General features: G+C 39.8%; 1 protein-coding gene across 7 annotated transcripts in view; it reads right to left on the bottom strand.

Moving 5' to 3' along the window:
• Positions 1-22,959, bottom strand: part of PDZRN3 (PDZ domain containing ring finger 3) — a 202,848-nt gene that overhangs the window by 38,682 nt on the left and 141,207 nt on the right. The window contains exon 1 of one of the 7 annotated variants that reach the window (XM_005309107.5): positions 6,791-7,070. The exons of the other annotated variants lie outside the window; for them this stretch is intronic. Coding sequence (XP_005309164.2) covers positions 6,791-6,859 — 69 coding nt within the window. The 5' untranslated portion in view covers positions 6,860-7,070. Of the gene's footprint in view, positions 1-6,790; positions 7,071-22,959 lie in introns of those variants that run through there. 7 annotated transcript variants of the gene reach the window in all.

Below are 22,959 nucleotides of genomic sequence, written 5' to 3' on the forward strand. Positions count from 1 at the left end.
CACCCCAGTGAAAATCCAGAGAAACTCCAATGAAACCAGTTTGAGAACAGTGAAGGAGTTTTAAGCAAATGGAGAATTTGGACCCTGGTCCCTCAAACATTCCACTAGAGCATCAGCATTTCTCTCAGACTGGTGAGAAAACATTGCTCTAATAGCTTTTTGTTGATCAAATAACAGATGACTTCTTGTTGTTTAGCTCAACAAATATTGCATCAGCATGGAGGCTTGTTTTCCAAAATAGTGTTTACAGTAGGCTGTAGTGCCATTTAATGGACGTGTATATTTTCCAGTCCCCCTTTCCCTTTCACAATCCTTGACTGGCTAACCAGTTCAGAGAGTCTGAATGGGGACCCTCTTATTTGCATTTACCCAACTAGCCTTCCACTGAGTCAATCCCAGTATATACCAATGTATATACCAATGTTCTCTCGTGCTACTGAAAGCGAACCATGACCTTTCATTTCATTATTAATGAACGCAACGAAACACAATTATTAAACCTGCACTTTTTCATGGTTCCATATGTTTCCTTTTTGCCTGCCCATGGCTGTCATGTGACAGTAAAGCACTGAGTGATTGTCCCTAGTGCCTCGTCCCTTGCAACTCCTCGCCACCTGCTTGGTAGCATTAAACAGATGTATAAGTGTAAAGCACTGCAAAACCCGTCATTTCAATCATTGATCATTTAAAAAAAACCACCAAACCCAACTGTCCAAAGAAAGCCGTGCCTGGGTCAGCATTTTTTGGTATTTGAAGTAAAGGGGGAAAGCACTACAATAAGATAGTTCAGCTACACAATAGGTCACGTTATCCATTTGTGTCACAAGTGACCATAAGGCATTTGGTTTATTTCATAGTGCTTCTTGTTTATGTTGCTTTAACAACCAAAATATTCCTCCAGCATGGAATAAAGAGTATTTTCCACAGAGATTCTAACAGAGGCATTGCATTATTCATCGTCAAGTGAAGAGGAAAATTTCAATTGCCAGTTTCTGGTAAATGTCTAATTAAGAAAGGGGACTTCTGAGCCACAGACAGGCGCCACAATCATTAAAGGGCAGTTTTCTGAAGATTACGGGTCTCCAGTCTGTCAAGCGAAGTTTTTCTTTTTTTTTTTCTCCCCTCCAGCTGAACTAATTCAGCAGTAGAAAACTGCCTAGAACAAAGCCCTGGGAATTAACATCTTGTTTAAGCAAACACACGCCTACTTTGAAGTAAGTGTGATAGGTTCACCATTGTTATTGAGGTCAAGTTTATATTCTGTCACTTAACTACCATTAACTTCAACACTACTCTTAGTTCTGAATCTCAATTGAAATTTGTATGTACCGTGTCTGATCAGGATAATTTTTTGATCAGGGAACATATTTCAAGTAGGTCAGTTTAATATGGTTAGCACATCAATTTGAACCTAAACTTTGAAAACTACTGAAATCTAGCCTAATCGCATATTGTGTCTGCCTAATTAAATGCTAGGGTACACTCAGAATACAATTAGAGGCAGTTTTCTATGTTCCCCTAATCAACCTTTTACATTCTTTTTTTAAAAAAAGTTTTGATGTTTATATACTTACTTTATCAATCCGCATTTGGGCCCCAATTTAGGGAAGCATCACTATTCAGAAAGTGTAAGCGTGGCTTTGACTTTAAGCTTGAAGTCAGTTTGACTTAAGCACAGGCTTAAGTGTTTACCTGAATCAGGGTCTTTCTTCATAGCTCATTACTTAAACTTGTCTCATTGTAGCAACTACAAGTATATGAGACTATGTGGGATTCTAATGGAAAAAAGACATTTGTCTGAATATTTTATTTCTTTATAACTACTTCGCATAACTGTTTTGTATTTTAAGCATGGAGAAGGAAGTGACTTTTCACTGCTTGTCGTTGGAAGTTGCCAATAAAATATAGCAATAGTTAGTTCCTTATCACTGTGATTTTCCCATTGTCACGGGAATTTGTACATTGACCTTAGTGTTTACATAGCACTGCCCATTTAGCAGCTAATTCTAGTTTAAAGCACAAATCCAATTTGAGTTCAATGGTTTTTATTTCTATCAGTGGCGTATGAGGCCAAGAACGGAGCTTTCTGTTTGATTTATTCAGACGCAAAAAGGTCATTATGTCAATTATTTATATATATGGGAACTTCAGTGCTTGTGAAAGATGCCGGCTCCACATCCATGGTAGCGGAAATCTTTTGACCCCAGATCAAATACAATAACGCAGTGGCAATGCAAGCTTGCACCCTGCCAATGTACTGTATCTCAGCCCTGCTCCAGAGGGACATCCCAGATTGGTGAGACGAAGAGAACAGTCTCTAGGCTCATTCAACCCTGGATCTCTCAGCTGGGAGTGGCTTGTGTGATATGGACACCTGTCCCTTTCAGGCATTGGAGTGAGCTCCACCAACGCATTCCACATGGAACAAACAACTTATCACACAGAATCATAGTGGGAACAGCTAATCACCCGGGAAGAGCTTTCAGCCTCTGCCACCTAGGTCGGATTTAAACCTGTGACTTAGAGCTGAAAGGCTGGGTATTCCTAGCCCTAAAACATTTAGCCCCTATTCACGAAAGCACTTCAACAAGTACTTTAATCCCATTGAAGTTAATAGGACTTAAGAATGTGCTTAAAGTTATGCATGTACTTAAGTGCTTTCCTCAACTGGGGCCTTAGTCTTTTAATGTCAGGTTAGAAATATAGGGTTACCATATTTTGAGTGTCCAAAAAGAGGACACTCCACAGGGCCCCGGCCCCGCCCCCAGCCACGCCCATGCCCCGCCCCAACTCCACCCCTTCCCCAAAGTCCCCGCCCCAACTCCGCCCTCTCCCCTGCTTCCTGCGAACATTTGATTCGCGGGAAGCCTGAAGCAGGCAGCAGGTAAGCTGGGGGTGGGGGGTGGGGGGAGGAGGCGCGGCCCAGTCTGGCCCCCCCAACCGAGCGGCTCCCTCCGGCGGCCGGCCCTGGTCCCAGCCTGGCTCGGCTCCTGGGCTGCCGGCCCCGGGCTGGCCCCCGGCCGAGCACCACTGGCCCGGGCCCCGGTCCGGCCCCGGCCCTGGCCCAGCACTGCCGGCCCCTGGCCCAGCACCCCCGGCCCCGAACCGCCCGGCCCGGTCCCTGGCCCCGCACCCCTGGCCCGGCCCCGCCAGCCCCGCACCCCCGGGCCAGCCCCCGGCCGAGCACCCCCTGCCCAGCACCCAGCGGCGCCGGCCCCTCCCTGGACATGTTCGGCTTTTTGGGATTTCCCCCCAGACAGGGATTTGAGGCCTAAAAAGCCGGACATGTCCGGGAAAATCCAGACGTATGGTAACCCTAAGAAATATAAAAAGATCCACCCCAGACGATGTACTTCTATAATGTTTCTTCAGCAGTGTTTGCTTAGTGTTTTATCTCACCATTAGCTCTAAGGGGAGCTGAAGGTGTTGAGTGAGAAATACGGTCTGAAAAAGAGTTTTCAGATTATACCCCATAGCATAAAGCTCTCCCCTCCCCCCCACCCCATGATAGCATTGAAAAACATCATTCAACTAGGAAGACAACATCAAATAGAAGATAATTCTTTATCTCAGATGCTGCACATGATAATGAAATCATTGCAGGTGTAGACCTACTTTGGAAGTGCCAGGATTTAGGTGGACTGATCACAAGTTGTTGTTATGGGTATTAGAGGACTAGGAAGAATCAAGTACTGGTTGCTTACTACAAGCTTAGCTGCCTCCAGCGACAACTGCCATTCTAGATCATTGAGATTTTAAATTGCCACAGTCCCCTTTAAATTCATAACACAACGCATTGATATGCACAACATCCACAATGCACTTTAATGACTAGGTGTCTTAATTTGCTTTTTATTATGTGATTAAAGGTACAATAAGGTATGTGTTCAACAAGAGGGAAGACCATTGTTCTGCATCATTAAGCTCACAGCGGCCCAAAAAGAAATTGTAGGCAATGTGCCAAAGCCCTTAATGAAGAGGATCTCTTTGAATTATCTGTGGATAAGGAAGGGATAAAGCCTGAGCCCTGGTATATTTGATCCTCTTTGTTTTCCCTGTTATGAGGACTTACAGAGCCAGACGTACTGGACCTTCTGGAATTGTAATTTATTGAAGCATTAATTTCCCAGCCATATTAAAGCTCTTGGTCTAATAGAGAAAGTGCAGTTATGTACTATTATTAATTCTGCAAGTGTTTTCTGAATTCCTGCGTGCCACAGTGCTGAACTCTTCAAAAATAAGGTGAAGGGGATTTACTTATGCTAATACTTAGTATTTCATAAAACTGAATTATGCAAACTTTATCAGACAGGCTTTTTTAAAAAGCGTGTTTCCTTTAGTTTCAATGTAAGTAGCAAAAGCATAGCTTCATTATATTAGACTTACATGAATGTTATAAAGTAAAAAAGCTACGGCAAGAGCCATATTATTATTATAAAGTGTTTACATTTTATTTTAAATTAAAATGATTCTGCATGGCTCACTAGCTGCTAAATCTGGCTGACTGATTATCAGAGATCAGTAAAAATAACCAATATCTTGCTAAATAAAGTTAACCTCACTGTCCTAGAAAATGTAGGAAATGTGCTTTTGTCAGGGTATAACAAAATAACATGCATAAAAAAACCTGATGGTCTTGTCTTAAAATAAAAACATAGTAGCAAAATCTTTTGGTCTCTAAATTAATTATGTACAATAACATGTATAAACACATGATTACTGCTTCCTTATATAAATAAAATAGAAGCCTAGTACGTTGAAGGACCTAATTCTGCAGAATGCTGAACAACCTATAGAAGTTGAGGGCATTCGGGTCCTGGTTCAGCAAAGCATTTAAGCATATGCTTAAAGCTAAGCATGGCAGCAATGGGACATGTTTAAATGCCTTGCTGAAACAGGGCCTCTGTACCCTAGCAGGCTCGTTCCCTAATTTAGCACTTGGGCTCCAGATCCTGCAAACACCTAGGTTCATGCTTAACATTAGGCATGCAAGTAGTCTGACTGACATCAACCGGGACGGCTCCCTGTGACTAAACTTAAGCATGTGCCTTAAGTGATTGCAGAAAGGGGACCTGTCTCTGGTAAATGATGTCAGTATGTTGCAAAGACTCTGTCTCTTCCTGATCTCATACAATGTGTTGCAAGCTGCATAAACAGTTAAAAATATTCCTATTATGCTGCCGTCTCAGTTTGTTCTGCTTGTTGCACTTCTGACTATGCAATGCATTGATAGTCATCAAATCCAGACTGCGTGAAAACTTGGCGACACTGTGGGCTAACTATTACGACAGACACCGCCTGATCTTAACAGAAGGGTTCACACAAACAATATCAACATCAAGCCTGCTGTTGTAGGCACCGTCAGAAGCTAGTTCTCAATGGGGAATGATGTTCAAGAAATCTTGTTATCTTGCCTGAAAATTTTTCCCATTGTGACCTGCATAGCAGCAGCTTAATAAGGGGGAGTGAGTTGGGATAAATAAAAATGACAGTAAACATGTTCTATTTGTTTTAACAAAGTATTTTTTCCATAAAGCAACACTGTCCTTATGGGGGTGACACAGAATTAGATAAAAACGGTGTTAGTTCCCTGCTTGCAGAACATACAGGACACAGTTTATTCACTATGTTGTGAAGGACATCAATATATCTTGTGATCAAATCTAGGTAGCACCATAACAAAGGCCACATGATTTTGCTCTGTACTGCTTTTGTAATGATACTCAACACCCTCTGCTGGTGAGTGTAGAAAATGACACCTTATACGTCAACTGATTCTATACTGTTTATGTGGTGGTTTGTGATTGTTGCATGTTCTTAAAATGCGTTGTTAACTGAAAATTCCTATAATTAAAATTTCCAAGTACTTAAGTATTTGATGCAATTTTGGCATAGTATCAAAAAGTCACATTTTTCAGATGTTAAAAAAATTACAGGGTATTTTCATATTTTTGTTTTCGAGGTCTAAAATAAGTAAATATCCACTACTGTACCCTTCCAATATTTTACACAATGCAAACCTGCACTTCCAACCCAAAGAACATTTTAGTTGGGCAGTCAAAGTAGCATATTTCAGACATATATACAATACTGACAAAACTCTGAGTAGGGAAATGAAAAGATGCACTTATTTTAAAATAGGGGTGAATACATCATCAATGTTCTTAACCTCATCTGAAATGTTATATGAAAAATAATTTTGAAAGAAATTTAGAGCCATACTTCTGGTTTTCTGCCAGTTGATACATTTCAACACACAGGGAAGCAGAAACTGCCAGAGTTAAACATAAACTTGATTTAAAGTACTGGTATGAACAGTTACTTTAAAAGCTGAAGTCAGAAGTAAATACATGTGTTCCACAGAAAATAAGTATCTTGTAACTATTTGTAAAAAGAGACAAAACCTCTCTAAGCATCAATCATCGCACATGTCTTTCTTAACTTGTTCAAAGAGTGCATGACCAAGCTATGACCCTTCTTGAGACATTTTACTTAACATATGCTGGAGAAAATGACTCTGGCACACTGGTTTGTGACACGAAGACTTGAAGCAAGTTTGATTGTGTACCAATCTGACTTTAAATATTTGATCTTCCACAAGCACCGTTGGGAAGGCACATCATAAAAACGGAGTCAAAATCACACAGGCATAAAAAAAAAAGTGACAAACCCTTTAATTTCCACTAGTACCAGCCCTCTCTCCATTCTTTTTTTCCGACAATAACAACAACAATAGTCACTAGGCTAGATGAGAACATTTGGTCTTAGAAATGAAATCCAATGATATTACCTGACAAACTTCATACAGTAATTTGTACTGCTCTTCTTGCTTCTGTAGAGTGCACAGACTGCATCCCATATTTAATTAAGTGTCAGAGAAAGTCTTCCTTATGCACCAGCACAGCCACAGAAATATTTGTTAACAAGTATGCACACAGATATCCTAGGTGAGTCAGCTGGACTGAAACTATTCACATTGGTATTACACTGAATGTTGGAAAGCAACTCTGCCTGTTTCTGGAGTGCTTTCCCTCCTTCACTCACAGTACACAACACTCCCTCTACTGCTTTAGTCAAGCTGCTGTACTGTGCACACGCTATATACTGCTACTCATGCATATTAATCAGTTCTCATTGACTATTCATAACAGACAGTGATACAGAAGCTATAATTGCCAGCTATGACAGCTGAAATTTCTCTAATTAACAAGCAAGTGCTTCAGTAGCAGGGCATAATAAAAGACACTAACAATTTTGTAAACCATTTTGTAGCAATTACAAATAAACATGACTACATTTTACTATGGTCCCTCAGGATAATTCTTAGCATATTTAAGCAGAATACAAATACATTTTAAATGTAAGTCACAATGAAATGAATCTGACAGTGCAAAACTCTTACATTCAGCATTAAATGTGGTCAAGTCACGTCCTCTGTTGTTATTTATACTGCAATTGCAGTATTTATCCTGCAATTGCACCTACTAGCCGCAGTCATGGACCAGGACCCCACTGTGCTAGGGGCTGTACAAACACACAACAAAAAAGACACTCCCTTAAAAAGGTATGGGGAATATGTTGGTATTTGGAAAAAAGGGCATGTTTGCAATTTCACGGTTCAATTTAAATGTTTTAGATTTAGTAGCTGCAACAATTGGAACGTGGCTCCTTGCTCTCATTAGGCAATGTTACCTGATATTGAGACGATGAAATATAAAATATGTTTGGAGTATATTTCCAGCTATATCATTTTTGTGTGCATCTAACTATGTATATTAAACATTGCATATCTATATAACGATAGCATATGAAAGATCTGCCTAACTAGGAAAATCATGTAAGCAGTTAGCTATATGTATATTTCACAGTTTCGTGAAAGATACTCTAGAGTCCACGACACTGAATTAACTGGCACAATGAATCTGGATCAAATATTCTGTCCCTGAATGGATAATTACCCCAAAAAGTGATTAGCATTTACCAGTTGCAAGTTGTTATATTTATTGTCTTTTATTATGTTATAATGGAGTTAAGGGGATGGAACATCAAATCAAGTAGGAAAATAGAACCACTCTAATGCCAGTGTTTAAAGACGGATGTACTGGATCTCTCATTGTGGGTCTCTGACTTGGACATGCACTCACTCAGCATGTGCAGGGCTTCTGTGGATGACTATGTGAATTTGTGCAGGGATCAAGTGCAGATTATGCAACTGAAATCTGCCCTGTGGATAAGAGTGACACTGCAGAGCAGATAGTGAGATTTTCCCACAATTTTTAGAGACCTATAATTCATATTTAATTTATTTGATTTCAAGATCTTTGAAAGAAAATGTGGGTGAGGTTATATTTTTTTATTGGACCAACTTCTGTTAATGACAGAAACAAGCTTTAGAGCTTACACAGAGCTCTTAAGTCCAAAGCTGACTGCAAAGAGTTACAGAGAGATCTCACAAACCTGTGATAGAGTGACAGAGCGACAAAATTGCTGATGATATTAAATTTTGATAAATGCAAACTAATGCATATTGGAAAACATAATCCCAGCTATACATACAAAATGATGGGGTCTACATTAGCTGTTACCACTCAAGAAAGAGATCTTGGATTCATCATGGATAGTTCTCTGAAAACACCTGCTCAATGTGCGGTAGCAGTCAAAAAAGCTAACAGAATATTAGGAACCATTAGAAAAGGGATAGATAGATATGACAGAAAATATAATACCACTATATAAATCCATGGTATGTGCGCACCTTGAATATTGAATGCAGTTCTGGTCGCTCCATCTCAAAAATATATATTGGAATTGAAAAAAGTACAGAGAAGGGCAACAAAAAATGATTAGGGGTATAGAACAGCTTCCATATGAGGAGAGATTAAAAAGACTGGGACTGTTCAGCTTAGAAAAGAGATGGCTAAGGGGGGGGGGGGGATATGATAGAGGTCTCCAAAATCATAAATGGTTTGAAGAAAATGAATAAAATTATCTAGAGCATCCACCTAAAAACGATTCTCTGATCATTAAGCAGAAACTCTGGAACCATGAAGTCTCTGCTTCGTTTCAAATGGGACATGGTCTTCTGTCTTTGAATTTATGATATTCCCTAAGGGTACACAGCAAAGAAAAACCCACGGCTGGCCCATGCCAGCTGATTCGGGTTGGCAGGACTCAGGCCGCAGGGATGTTTCGCTGCGGTGTTGACTTCCAAGCTCAAGCTGGGGCCCGAGCTCTGGGACCCTCCCAACTTGCAGGGTCCTAGAGCCCAGGCTCCAGCCCAAGCCCAGACGTCTACACAGCAGTGAAACGGCTCAAGCCTCCCGAGCCCAAGTCAGCTGGCAGGGGCCAGCCACAGGTGTCTAGTTGCTGAATTGACATACTCGGAGTCTTCCAAGCACTGGAGTCACAGAGCCTGAAGTACTCAGAAGTACCTTCATTGAGGTCAAGTTAAAATTAAGTATGTGTTTAAGTGCTTTCCTGAACCGGGATGGTGACAAATCCCTATTCCTTTTCCCTATCATAACTACATGGTGCTTTTCAATAGTCCTTAATACCGTCACTAATGTGGTGTTTCTGTACTATGTATAGGGATATATATTTCACCCATGGGGTCTGTCTTAGTAACACATCCTACCCAATTAGGGAAAGAGGGGAGCACCCTTTCCATAGCTGCTGAACACCTGAGGGGACATACTCAGAGAAATCAGAAAGGAGACAGAGATGCAGTGAGCCCCATGACTGTGATAGGGATGCTTTCCTGAATAAGGGCCTCGGACATGAGGTTGGAAGGCTGTGATTTGTTTTCTTTAACAGATACTTTGTGTAACTTCTGCATAGGGTGGTGGTTGAACTTCTGGGGTCACAGCATTTCAAGATACTCTGTGTCCTTTGGTCTTGTTGTGTGCCTACCAAGTTGAGGAACCATACAGAACATCCAAGCTTAAATGTGTTCATCTACATTGGAATAATGTGGGGCTAACACAAAACCCAATGCAAAGAGTTCAGTTGACTTCAGTGGGCTTTGGATCTAATCAGAGACTTTAAGTCCAGAAGGGACCACCACAGGCCATCAAAACCACCCAGCACCTACACACTAAACCCAATTAGATGAAAGCATTACAGCCCACAAGAGACTAGATTATGTGCCACAGGCAGAGAACAGGAGGGACCCAGGTGCACTAGTGCTTGAAGCCTCTGCAATGGCAAGGAAACGATTAAGTGAGATACACCCAGATCTGGCCCTAAAGTACTTAAATATGTGATCTTGAATAAAGGTATGGATTTGGTGTCCTGAAAATGCCAGAGATAATAAACCTGAATTATTTTTAAGAACAAGGACTAAATGTATTGTAACAAGTATAGTATTTGGCTTTGAATACATATATTTATAAATTTAATATTACATCTTCCAAAGATATTGCATAAGATGCATCTTCCTTTATGGAATGTAAATGTTGGCTCCTGACAAGGTTAACAGTGTCTGTTTAAACACTAGTTGCTCTTTAAAAGTTACATTTCAATTGTCACCTTGAAAAATTTTTCAGCAATTGTGTGTCATCAGAAATGGAAGAAGAAGAGGGGGGAAAAAAAGATGAAGGAACTAAAAGTTAGCTTATTGCATGGTATGTCCCAGCTGCAATTCCCATAGCAAAGCATCATCCTACTGTTTTTCCATACTGGTACAATGGACTATGCTGATATCTAATCAGATGCAACAAATGCCCTGACGGCCAGTCTACATTCGAATATAAGAGCACTGAAAAAAAAATAGTCCAGAAAGTAGGCCAGGAGAGTAACTTCAGCACAGCATTGTGCTTTTCCATTGACTACCAGAGCTCTCAGATAAACCGGGCCTCCCGGGTCCTTGGCTAACAGAGATTAATCATGCTGCTCGGTGGCAAACAGTGTAGTTTAATGGGTAAAGTTGACTGGGCTGTGAGCTCTGGTAAGTAAGCCTGATATTCAAGCAAAAACATTGATCTAAATGCAGATATTTTCCATTATCTGAACCTACTTCATATTACTCTGTTGTTGTTCTAGGCGGGGCTGGTAGCGCAGCCTATTGTGAAACATTCCCGACCCTTCTGACTATAAGACCCTGCTTTCAGTTGCTTATAACTGTGCTAAACTTCAACCGTTTGAGCTGAAATATTCCATGCACGGTGTGTGCCTCAGGCTGCATCTTTTTGGAAAATTATAGCTAAAATGGTTCAGTTATTTCTGAGAATGAGGCTAGGGACAAATACATTGTTTTGATAAAAAAAAACCCTTAGCATCCTGTTCTTTGAGAAGCTCTAGCACCCCCATTCTTTCAAACAGGGACTTGAAATGTGGATTGTTGTCCAAGTGAAAATTCAGCAAAGTTTTATTATAAGCCTTTGAAAGCCTGCAGTGTGCATATGCTCAATAGAGACTCGCTAGGTTTTTGCAGCTTAATTCCCTGGAGATTCTGTGAACGCAAAATATGCTCCAGCTGGGGCTAGGGGACTGAGCAGGATTTTCCCTGCAATCGCAGTTCCCAGCTGCTCCAGGTAGTGTTGAGTCTGAGTCCAGGCACTGCAAATGAGAGCAGGGAGACTCTCTCTCTCTGCTGGGCCGAGGCTGCATTCAGTTCAGGCAGTTCCTCCTCCATGCTGAGGGTCAAGAACAAGATTTGTGGTGGGGGAAGCAGTAGATTGGAACAAGGTGCTTGGAAGTGGGGGGAAGACTGGGAGTTGGAGTGGGTGGGGGACTGGCTGGAGAAGACGACTAAGAGCTGGGAGAGGAGACTGGCGCTGGCTGGCAAAGAGACTGCAGTGGGAAGCCAGGGAGGGAAATGGGGGTGCAGAGACCAAAAGCCAGTAGCTGTGTGAGGTGAGGAGACTGAGATTGGATGAGAAGCTGTGGGTGAGTGTAGAGGGAACTGGAAATGGCTGGGCAAGGAGACTGGGCTGGGGATGAGAAGCCTAAGCAACGGAGACTAGGATTGGCTAGGTGAGGAGAATGGGACTGGGACAAGGAATGGGATGTGGGGAAGATACGGGACTGGATCACAGACGGGTTGGAGGTGAAGGGACTGTGTCCGCTGGAGCAGAAGCTCCTCCAGAGACCGGAATGAAACTCTAGCTTCCTGAGTCTGACCGGTACTCTGATGTCAGCAAATAGCTAGCAAAGTGTCCCATCCTCTCTAGTGCGGGTCCACATAGAGGATGACAACCTACTACTGCCGTCAGTTAATCTGCTAACTCAGGTGGAAGAGTCTATGCAGTGTATCTAAAGGTTTTAACCCTGCTGATGACTGTGTGGGTATCAATATGATGCTGAAAGAGTACGCTCCCCGACAGAGCCGGCACTCGTAACTTCTGTGTGCTTGACTTTGCACCTGTACTCCTGTGCTTTTCATGCATTTTTTTGTGTGTAAGAACCATTTAAGATCCATGTTACTGTATGTATACTGATCAGATTCTCTTTAAATAAGTAATTCCCACTTAAGCAGGATGTGGTGGAACCATTTTTGCCTAATATATCAACAATCTAATTAGTTTCCTTAATTTTACAAATTTTTGAGACCCAAAAGAAACAAAGACAAGGGAAGAGAACAGCTGCTTATAATAAATCCTATATTCATATGCAATTTAAAAGGAGTAAAGATGACCACAAGAAGTGAGAAAAAAACTGTTTTTTCCAAAACAATAGCACTTTAAAAAATATCTGAAGCATCATGGCTACATTTTTTAAATTTCAAAGTGTAGTCAATGGGTCAGCTCCATCAGCGCGGTAGTGCCTGTGTGTTGAGAGTGAATTCAATCAGAATTCATGTTCAGTAGGTCTATTTATAATTTTCAACACTCTGAACCTATGATAAGTACCCTAAGTGTTTGATTCTTAATAATACATTTAATTGTAGTGGATCTTGTTTTAAAAAATGTCCCTTTTAAAAGTCCTTTGTTGGCTTTTGAGAATTTGAAAGCAAGCCAGTATCTTTCCCATGCCATTGTGCAAGTGTTACAATTAAAACAAATATATATATTCTGAATAAAAACACAAAAAGACCTTCATCCTGTAATTTCTTGCATGTGGGTATAGCCACCTGCCCATGCAGATTGGAGCCAAATATGTAAACGTCATAACAAAAGATAAGGATTTTGAAAGCAAATATAGAATGCTGCTGGCCTTACTCCTGTAAGTTAATGTTGGAGCTGTTGAGTCCTGATTTTCCTCACCTCGCTCCTCTGAAAAAGTCCCAGTGCTTCTTTTTAAAATAAGTGCAATGATATGTCTTCTTCTTATTAAACCATCAAAGGAACAATCCTGACCTCAGAGCTATGCTAAGGAGTCTAAAGTCTAGATACCATCCATTTAGGCTTGACTAGAACTGGGATTGGCTGAGCCATTACACACATTGAATCTATTTCCCCATGTTAAGTATCCTCACACCTTCTTGTCAAACTGTCTGAAATGGGCCATCTTGATTATCACTAGAAAAGTTTTTTCTCTTAATTAATTAGCCTCTTAGAGTTGGTAGGGCAACTCCCACCTTTTCATGTTCTCTGTATGTGTATATATATCTCCTTACTATATGTTCCATTCTGTGCATCCGATGAAGTGGGCTGTAGCCCACGAAAGCTTATGCTCAAATACATTTGTTAGCCTCTAAGGTGCCAAAAGTACTCCTGTTCTTTTTAAAGTCCCTTAGATATTCACATTTAACTCCCATTGCTGAAATAGGACAGCAATAGTATATGAACAGTTTATTGTATTAAAAAGTAACCCTGAGAAGCAGCTTGATTGTTTCTAAGGCTGAAAAGCAGAGAGAATTGTGTTGCAATAGCTCAGTCATTTCTGTCACGAGCACAAACAATGATGTAATGTCATGTAAATTACTGGATAACATGTCATCATTGCCTTATAGCGAAGAGAACTAGAATACTAATGGCTGTCTCATAGAGCACGAAAGGCCTTCTCCTACTAAAGACGTACCTTTTTTAATGTATATTTATAGTGGCACATAGAGGTGCCAATAAGGATTGGGGACCTATTGTAATTGGTGAAGTACAGACACCAAAAAGACGATCCCTGCATCAGAGACTTGACTATCTAGATTTATGACAAGATGTGAGAAGTGGGTGAAACAAAGAAGTCTATTTGGGGGATGGCTATCAAGGAAGGGGAAGATGAGCTTAGAGTAAAAGGAACACACTTTGCATAATACAATAAACGGAGGTATGAATTTGCCACCTGCTCAGCTATTGTTCTGTGGGCATCACGGATCTGAAGACAGATAAAACTTTGAAAAGATTCATCTTTGGCTCAAGTGCTAGCGGCATCAGCCCAATCTTCTTCCAGGCCAGGCCCAGCATTGAACTCCATCTAGACCAGCTCTACACTGGCTGTCCCACACTGTGGGAAACGTCAGCTACCTGTGAAAGTCAGCTTTAATTTCCTTTTTTGCCACTAGAACAGCAGAGAGTCAAAACTGAGCCCATAATTTCTGCTGGTGATATAACTGCCTTAAAATGAAAGAGTGTTGTAGTTGTATCGGACCCAGGATATTACAGAGGTGAGGTGGGTGAGGTAATATCTTTATTGAACCAATTTCTGTTGGTGCTTGTCTCTCTCACCAACAGAAGATGGTCCAATAAAAGATATTACCTCACTCTCCTTGTCTCTTTAAAATGAAAGAAATGTCTGAACATACACAAAATATCACTCAGGGGGTTTGGTGGAGGAAGTGAATGGAAATGAGGCTCTGCATCTTATTCTCACAGAGTAATAATAATGTTAAAAAGAAAATTAAAGACATTTAAAAACTGCTCAGCAAAGGAAAGCAAATTATGAAAGAGCAGCACTGCAAAGTCAAACTTTAGTAATTCACTTGTACCTATAAGGTTCATGTGCTATCAAGTCTGAAATTACTTACAGACCATCTAACCCCGTTGTGCTTTTTCTATGAAATATCACTTTGGAGAGCTGCTGGTGGTAAGCAAAGACTGTTATGAATGATGGTTCATTTTAAAATAAAAATGTTTTCGGGAAAGGCAATAATATTCTTTTAACAATCTGAGGGCAAACAAAATGATTCAGTGTACTTCCACGCTGCGTAAGAATTATTGACATAATACTTAATCTTTAAAACTGATAGACGTGTGCCCAAAAGCTAATAAAGTTCACCCTAATACAGATGAGCAAGTAAAATAGTAGATCACAACCTATGATAGCTTTAGATCATGATCATATGACCGTAGCCAAGGGATAAAGAAAATTGAAGTGATTTAGAATGGAACCCAATAGGTTATATCTGATATTAGCCAGTTTGTGAAGCAAAACAGTAATGTCAGGAAGACATAAAGGTGTAAAATCCATTTAACTGTGTCCAAATGCTTCTACTCTTTGACCCTAATGTCTTTAAAGGGAACTCCCCTTAGGATCAGCACAATAGTGCTTAATAATAAAAAGCCACAGCCAGTTGATACTATACTACAACTGACTAACCTCTTTAAATGGCTGTGTTTTAGCCATTATATTTATGTAAAGATTTTTGAGCCATTTCTATATGAAAAGGTATTAACTTCCTCCCAATCTACCAAAATACAGGGGAAAATAGACTGTCTAGCGTTCATTAGGCTTTCTATTAGTAGCACTTTTCAACATCAGGTGAGGCTATGTGTGAGTTTGAAGTATTAATGGTAAACAGTGGCCAATAGGAAATGAACATTGTTATTATACATATATTTTTATATTCATTCTAGACCTTATTGAGCTGTGATTAATCTGCTTTCTAATTCTCTTCCAGAAACCCCGAGAAGAAGATTCAGATGATGGAGTGGGACTTAATGAGAGCAGAGCAAGGCCTCAGTGCAACAGAAACTGTAAGTGCAAGGTACTGTCTTTGCAATTTGGGAATTTGTATTTCCCTTTAACATGCTCTGTTGTATTAAAGTAGTGCGCAGACACCCCCAACAAACATGGCATAATTTTGTGCTAAGTGCTGTACAAACACACAATAACAGACAATCCCTACTTCAGAAAGTTTATAATCTAAGTAGACAAGACAGACATGCTGGGAGAAAGGAAACATTATACCTGTTTTACAGATGGGGAACTGAGGCACAGAGAGATTAAGTGACTGTTCCGAAGTCTGTGGCAGAGTTGGGAATTGAACTTTTAAGGTCTATCCCAGTACCTCAACCACAAGACCATCTATTCTCTCTAAGAAAGAGAACAGCTAACTTTTTATTAATCTTTCTTTTGCACTCATAATTTTCCATCATTTGTGTATAAAATCTAGCAACATCAATACAAATGTTGCATTTGGTCTCCCTCTATTGTATTTACAGTATAATCATATCAGTATATGAAATTGCAATTGTACCACGCCCGTTCATGTTTCATTATGAAATCAATATTCATGTGATAACGATGAAATAGAAGACAATCTAATGCAATAATACTTGTTAACACAGGAGGTACACTCTTCCTGCCTAACTTGATCACATTGAAAACAGAATTCCAGGTTTCTGAGCTGATATAACATTATTCTCTTTACTGTTGACATTATCCAGCTCAGTCTTGTACTTCTGCAGTAACTCTTTCTTCATTGTCCATTTGTTATTAGCAGTGTGGTGTGTTTGTGAAGCACTGAGAATCAATATGTCAGTTAATATATTTACCTTAAAGAAAAAGAATAAATTACCTCACCAGTCTATTGTATTAGCTTACTATGTAGGTTTATTATGTAGATACATTTTCTAGGCAACTTCCCAACCCTCCCCAAATATATTTTGATAGCAAGATTTGAACTGAATACAAAAATATTGCCTAACTATTGATAGGAGAAATTTGAAAATACATAGGCAATCAGACACTATGGTGGTGAGCACTAAAGATTGCTTATAAATGAATAGTTCTGTTATCTTTCCTATCGGCGCATATATCCCCTAATCCTAGATCTTGTCATTTGCAGTACTATTCTACAGCCAGAGGCTTTCCTAGACACCTTACAGCTGAACGCTTTACTCGTAGTTTGTTACAAGATCCCTATTTTTGGAGACAAGCTGTTTTCAAGACCAGTATGAGGTTAGTAACATTTGTTGTCTTCGCCGCATGGATAGGTACTATTCTGATCATAGATACTATGAAAAACATAAGATAGATGACTACTATCCATTTGTGAGACATATAGGAATGAATAGTTTGATACTTGCAAAATATAGTTTTAGATCCATGGTATTAGTCCAAATCCAAGTTCAGTTAAAGTCAATGGAAAACTGTGATGGGCTGATTGGGCCTTTCAGAATAAGTTAAAGCTGTTATGATCTGGTTGTAACTTCTATACTTCTAATTTCTTGTGTTTGTTAAAACATTTGTAAGTTGCAGATTGTCTAACTTTTGGGAATCAGATGTTGCAGCACAAGTTGTTAAGGAATATGTTAGTGTTTTGAGGAGGTTTTAATGTGCATTGTCTGTTAATTCATACAGTTTCCCCTGCACTACCCTTGAACTGAGATTGTCACTGTATGATAGAACATTGTGTATTCAAACGCTTTTTGTCCAACTCTACCAAAATGATACTGAATAACATGGATATTTTCTGAGCATAGTACTAGACACTAAATGTACCATATTGTATCTGAACATGTAAAGAGGCAGGCTCATTTAATGGGCACTGAGGAAGAGTTCTTTAAATTACTGGAAAATGCACAATAGAAAGATGCATGGAAAAATCTGTAATAATTGCACAAAAGAGAGGAAGAGTCAACTTTATATTTAAACTCAGTTGCTGTTATGATGATCAACCCAGTTTTCTGTGCTGTTTAAAAACATTTTTTTTTTTACCGTTCAAATGCAGAGTTTGATATGTTACAAACGATCAAGCTGATATTCATGGGCCTTTGAATCTCAAATTCTTCTGTGCTTCCTTTTGAATATTGTGTTAAGTCAGGTCTTCGCAGAAAAGGGAAGAAATCACGGATAATTAAAGCTTAAAATATTCTCATTTCATGGTGTGGCTAACAAGTGAAACTACAAGTAATGATGTAATCTAACATGTCAAAAAAGAAAATGAAAAGAGGAGACAGAAGGCAGGACAGAGCCAAGGGATGCAATGTGCCATGTTATCTTCTAATTAACTAACTGATCCTTTAAACTGTCAAACTCAGCAAGGAACTTCATGGCCTGACTTCTTATTAATATTCATATTAGGGCACTGGAAGCAATGATTTCAATCCCACTGGTTATAGTTAAACATTTTTTTAAAATTCCTGGCTAACCAAGGTCTCAACAACTTCACATTCATAGGGAAATGAAGGCAGGCCACCCTGAATTCTATAATCCATTGCTGGGGAAAATTCTCTGAGGATGCATATTGATTTCTGAATTGTTAAGGGAGCTTGTATATTGAAAAAACAATTATTTTTCTTCTTGCTACGAGCAGCCACGTTGTTAATCACATTGAGCTCTGCGTTGTTAAATAAAAGAAAGATGCAGGTAACGCTCTGTAAAACAATCCCACTTTTAATTTCACACACACAAATGAATATGCAATTTAATAAAACCCTGTCATAAGTAGGCCTGAATGAGTTCATTTTACCTGGTAGGTTGCAATCTAGGACCACTTCTGCAAAAATTTAAGTTCCACCAGAAAAATTATCTCTAAGGACTGATAATACATCATTTTTCTTACATTTCAGTCTGCTGGTTTTCTCTTGCACCCAGTAGACTTGCCATTTGCCTAAAGTCTAGGGGAGCAGCTGACATTTGGCTCATCAGTTTTAAAAAGGAAAAGGCAGCATGTTTAAAAAATGACTGTGCCAATCTACAATGCCTGAATTCTGTTTGGGTCCAGTTTTCTATGCACATCTTCCACTCACTGTGACTTGCATGTGTGCAACTAAGGGTGCCATTAGGGCTTGATGCTGCACTACTAAGTCAATGGGAGTTTTAACATTGACTTCAACAGCGGTCGGATCTCACCCTGAGTGGCTGAGGACGGTTAATTTCATTTTACACTTGCAATTCATATCTCTATATACACAGTATATTACATTGTGCTTTACGGCAGTATGTTCAGCAAAGGGGCAGCTGAGCTATAAATCATGGCCACATGCATAATACTGCTCATTGCAACAATAATTAAATTGTTTGAATATCATTAATGACCTTAATGATGCACTTAAAAAGAAAAACGGGCTTCCAACTCTCATTCCCCAAGCGTTCTCTCTATCCAGCTTCCGCTGCCATAGCTTTTCTGCCATTTTCAACATGCTGCATTCGGAAATCAAATTTTCAATCTATTAAATATTTTCCACAGTGAAAAGTGTAAGTTTAACCCCTGTTTGCCTCCCTGCCCAAATGGGGTAGGGAGCAGGTGCACCTGCAACCCTGCTGATGGTGCGGGGAGGAGGAGAGCTACTTTCTTCTATCTGACATTTCTTCTTCCCTTGGACCCCCTCTTCAGGGGCTTTACAGCAGGTTTCTCTTGGCTTCTCCCCACAAAACCCACGGGCCACCAAAGCATAAGTTTTAGCAGAGAATCTGTAGTAACTTACGCTCTGTCCCTTAAATGGTTTGGAACCCCCATTGGTGTTGTTGCTAGGGTCATTACTCACGCTGTCCAGAGGCTGCAGTGAGTCAGATGGAGCAGTTAGGGAATAGAGGCCAGGGACATCTTTCATTGCCTTTGGCAGACCCCTAGGATCATTAGGTTTGCCTCTATTCTCTTCCGTGAGGACAAGCTTCACTTGCCAATGCAAGAATGCTGCAGAAAGCCTGTGCCTGAGACACTCTGTTTGTAAGAAAATGTACGCACACATAGATGAACACGCACACAGATGTATTTCAAAACCCCGGTATTCTAACAACAATGGATGGCCTCTCTGTGTCTTCCTAGACAGATAAAGTACATAGATATTTTCAGATGTTAATCCAAATACAGTATATAACCCTGCACACACATTGTACACTTTGAATATGACCTATTGTGTGTGAATGAGAGGTTTAATAAAAAACATTCAAATACATAAACTGTCCATCAGCTAGGTTAACATCAGATACTGAACCGCCAGACCACAAATGTTGAATATGTTGACTTTAAATTTCTATGGGGAGCATATGTTATGGATCAAAGAACACACTGATTAATCCAACAGAGACAAAAGGCTGTCACTTCGGTCATGGTGGCATGATACCACCAGTGTTCACTAAGGAAATATATAAAAGGAAAACAAATCCTGGTGGAAAATTAGCAATAAAGAGAGGTTACATTCAAAAATACTGCTTTTATTAGGTCAAATATGTTTTCTTCAATACATATTTTGAGATTTATTATTTTCTAAATGCCATCTTTAGCAACACTGGATTTTTTGTTAACAATTATTACATATCACTTTGCTCTGCTATGGTTTATACTGAATGTAATCAAACTCAGTGTTTCTAATTGTTATTGTAAAATCTGGCTAGATTTAATTATATAAACCATCAAATGTACTCACAGGGAACTGTAAGGATTTGGGATTGCAGCAATGTTTTATTATATATTTGTTTTGTTTACAACCCTGTAATTATACAGAATCTTAATAAACTAATGTGACAGGTGACATGCCCTCAACTCCTAATGACATCAGTAGGTGTGGAAGACACTTCACATTTTCCAGATCCAACCCATTTAAATATTCATCGGGATGTAATCCGAGATGTGCTAGTATTCACCTATGAAATCGATTCCCTCTATGCGCAAGAAAACCCTGGCAGCAGAACCAGTTCAGCTGGACATGGGAGTTGGGTATGAGGGTCAATTCCCCATGTTCTGTAGACCCCACCTCTCTAAAGGTGGGGTCAGAGATGCATCTGTGCTTATCCAGTGCTGCGGGGCTGCACTGGAGCTATATTAGGTTACTGTTGAAGTGTGTGGCCTTGGGGGAACATTCCTTCCTTCTCTGTCTGACATAGAGACACTCAATGCCCATTCCCTCTCCAGCGGGGTGCTAGGTTTGGGACATGCGGCACTGTACCATTTTTGAGTTTACAACAGGAACATTTTAAGCATCCAGATTATGTAAGGTGTCAATTCTCAGTAGCACTATTTCATTTATATCGTAACATGTGCACAACTGCTTCGTTAAATAAAGACCAGTGTCTCAGATTTTCTAACGAGCTGTGCACCCCCAGTTACTCTCCTGAAAAAATATCGGAATGGGAAAAAATATCTGCTGGGGGGCTGAGTATTTCTGAAAACCCAATGTTGTCAGTTTCTACGGTGAAGTGCATCTATAAGCAGAAACAGACATTTCCTTGTGCACTATGTTGTACACCTCTACCTCGATATAATGCTGTCCTCGGGAGCCAAAAAATCTTACCGCGTTATAGGTGAAACCGCGTTGTATCAAACTTGCTTTGATCCACCGGAGTGCGCAGCCCCGCCCCCCTGGAGCACTGCTTTACCGCGTTATATCTGAATTTGTGTTATATTGGGTCGCATTATATCGAGGTAGCGGTGTATTTGGGAAATGAAATGCTTAGCTCAATCTTACTTCTCTGATATTTCCACCTGTATATTCCACCAGTTATTCTTATGGAAGCAGTTACATAATATGCATCTTGAAAGGTTTCTAAAAGATCACTGGAAAAACTCATGCTAAGTATCTTTTCCAAAACTCAGGCTCCTAATAAGGTATTGTAGTAGGTATATTCATGAACTGTTTTTCTTTTGTTGCCTGGTACAATAATGCCTCCAATTAGTGCATCCTTCCAAACCCCTTAGCATGCATAATTTTCAGGAGTACTTACAAGTTTCAGATATTTCTGCTACTTTACATAATTTCTGTACTTTGTTTTCTGTTTTTCTTATTACGCAATAGATTTTGAACTAGTAAGAAACATGGAAGGCTTTGAATTATAAGGCTGTTGGCAGGCCAAGTTTCAATGTTAAAAATACATTCTATGCTTTGAAAATGTACTTGACACAATACACAGTGATGGCTCACAGTTTGTAGATTTTGGGATGTCTAATCAAGAAAAAAGATTCAGTGAAGTGATTTTTTAAATTATTCTTAGAGACGGGGGAGGGACTTGGTGATTCCATCATTTACCTTTTCAGCTTCCCTGAGAGCCAGTGTATTTAGCTCTGTAAAGGATCAGCTCTCTGATCTGCCTCTTATTGTAAAATGTTTGACTTTGTGTACTGTACATTTTATATATATTTTCTTCTCTGTGGATAATATAACTTTCTGCAAATGCATACGTATTTAGCCGCTGACTTGAACTGATAAATTATGAGTGAGAATTTTCAAAAGTGCTCAGTGGTAGCCAAATTCTGTTCTCACTGAATTCAATTGGCCTTTTTACCACTGATTTCAGTGAGGACAGAGTTTGGCCAACACTGAGCACTTTCGAAAATCTCTCTCTCTTTAATATACATTGGGTATGTGTATTTTATTCACAGTATAACATATATATTAGATATGTCAGAAAATATATAATATGCCCATATGTCCTATGTATCTACATACAAGCACATGTATTTTATTGACTATAAGATAAAGCTATGATGCTTTTTCTCCTTTTCCAGGGGAATTACTGAATTGATACTACTGGGTCGATTCCTTCAACAAGCTGCTAATCTGTTGGTTTTTAAGTCAGTTGTATTTGTCATCCACTTGTTCCTCTGCATAATTTAATAGACAGCTGTCCTACCTACATACTATCCCATCTCAAATCTGATGCTTGTACAGTGGCAAATAACATCACATACCGGGCCCAATACTACAAGTACTCAGTGATCTCCACTCCCATTGACTTCAGACACAGCAGAGGGTGCCGCTAGCTTTGCCAGAGGTGCTCAGTACCTTGCAGGATGGGGCCTGCATTGAACACACTGACGTCTTGAGCAAAGGTTAAAAAAATGTATAGGAAACTTATGATCCATTATAGTGCTTGCCTATAGCATTCCACCTTCAGGAAAGCACAATGAGTGAGGGCTTGGTG

Source organism: Chrysemys picta, chromosome 7 (genome assembly GCF_011386835.1).
Source record: "Chrysemys picta bellii isolate R12L10 chromosome 7, ASM1138683v2, whole genome shotgun sequence".
NCBI classification, from domain to species: domain Eukaryota; kingdom Metazoa; phylum Chordata; order Testudines; family Emydidae; genus Chrysemys; species Chrysemys picta.